Source organism: Trichinella spiralis, assembly GCF_000181795.1.
Source record: "Trichinella spiralis strain ISS 195 chromosome Unknown Scfld9, whole genome shotgun sequence".
Lineage (NCBI taxonomy): Eukaryota > Metazoa > Nematoda > Enoplea > Trichinellida > Trichinellidae > Trichinella > Trichinella spiralis.
Window position 1 is genome coordinate 1927391 of NW_003526948.1, and position 916 is coordinate 1928306.

General features: G+C 37.8%; 1 protein-coding gene across 1 annotated transcript; it reads left to right on the top strand.

Moving 5' to 3' along the window:
* The first annotated feature begins 416 nt into the window (after positions 1-416).
* On the top strand, positions 417-728 carry Tsp_11611 (conserved hypothetical protein). Its single transcript, XM_003371476.1, has one exon. It carries the CDS (start codon positions 417-419, stop codon positions 726-728), a length of 312 nt encoding a protein of 103 aa, XP_003371524.1.
* Positions 729-916: the final 188 nt, after the last annotated feature.

Below are 916 nucleotides of genomic sequence, written 5' to 3' on the forward strand. Positions count from 1 at the left end.
GAATTTCATCGGAAACTGCCTATTAGTCCTGGAAGAATGGGAATCAAGATTTGGCACGGCCTGCCTTAATTCATAGCACAGCTTTCCACGTTTCTTGCTATATCTCGAGAAATAAGCAACCGGTAAAGAAAATGATACGTTTATTCCATTTCCCCATTCGTTCGGCTTCGGTTAAAGTCCATACAGGCCATTTTGGGCGAAAAACGTTTTTCTCGAAAATTTCGAAATTTCATGGACTATAGACTTGGTTGCTTTTGCAGAAATCGGCGAAAATTTTGATTTCAAAATTTGCAATTTTTTTGATTGTAATAATTTCATATTGATAAAAGAAAGTGTTTTCTAGAGTTTCAACGCAAACTTTTCGGTCGTAGTGTAATAAATGGCCGCGAAAGTTGGAATACTGTCTCGCTTAATACATGGGTGTGCTTCCCACATTTAAAGTGATTCGCAGGCGGAACTCTAAATGTGAAGGCTGGCCACTGGTTGCTGTATGTAGCTCCATGTGCAATTTCCAAGCTGTCACTACGGCCATATTAAACGAATGTGAAATGGCGGGTAACCAGATAACATTTTATCCAACACATCCACACCACCCATATATTTGTTCCACTGCAGTACGATGCTTGGCTCTGCAACATCGAAACAAAAGGCGTGCCTCTAGGGAAGTACAATGCATTATTGAATTCCTTCGCCATATATGGAAGCAGTATTGTAATTACAATAATTAATCTGTATTAATTACAACACTCCCAATTTACGCAATTGATTATTTAATGAGATATTTGGCAAAACTGCATGACAGCAACGGTGTCATTTACAGAGGGAAATAATGCAAAACTGCACAAAATTTTCAATTCATTCTGCTCATTGTAATTAATTCTCATATCTATATTGTTTTACGCATCATATTACGCAC

Bases quoted from the DNA above. Each gene is read 5' to 3' on its own strand.
- Tsp_11611 (XM_003371476.1), top strand. From the start codon at position 417: ATGGGTGTGCTTCCCACATTTAAAGTGATTCGCAGGCGGAACTCTAAA.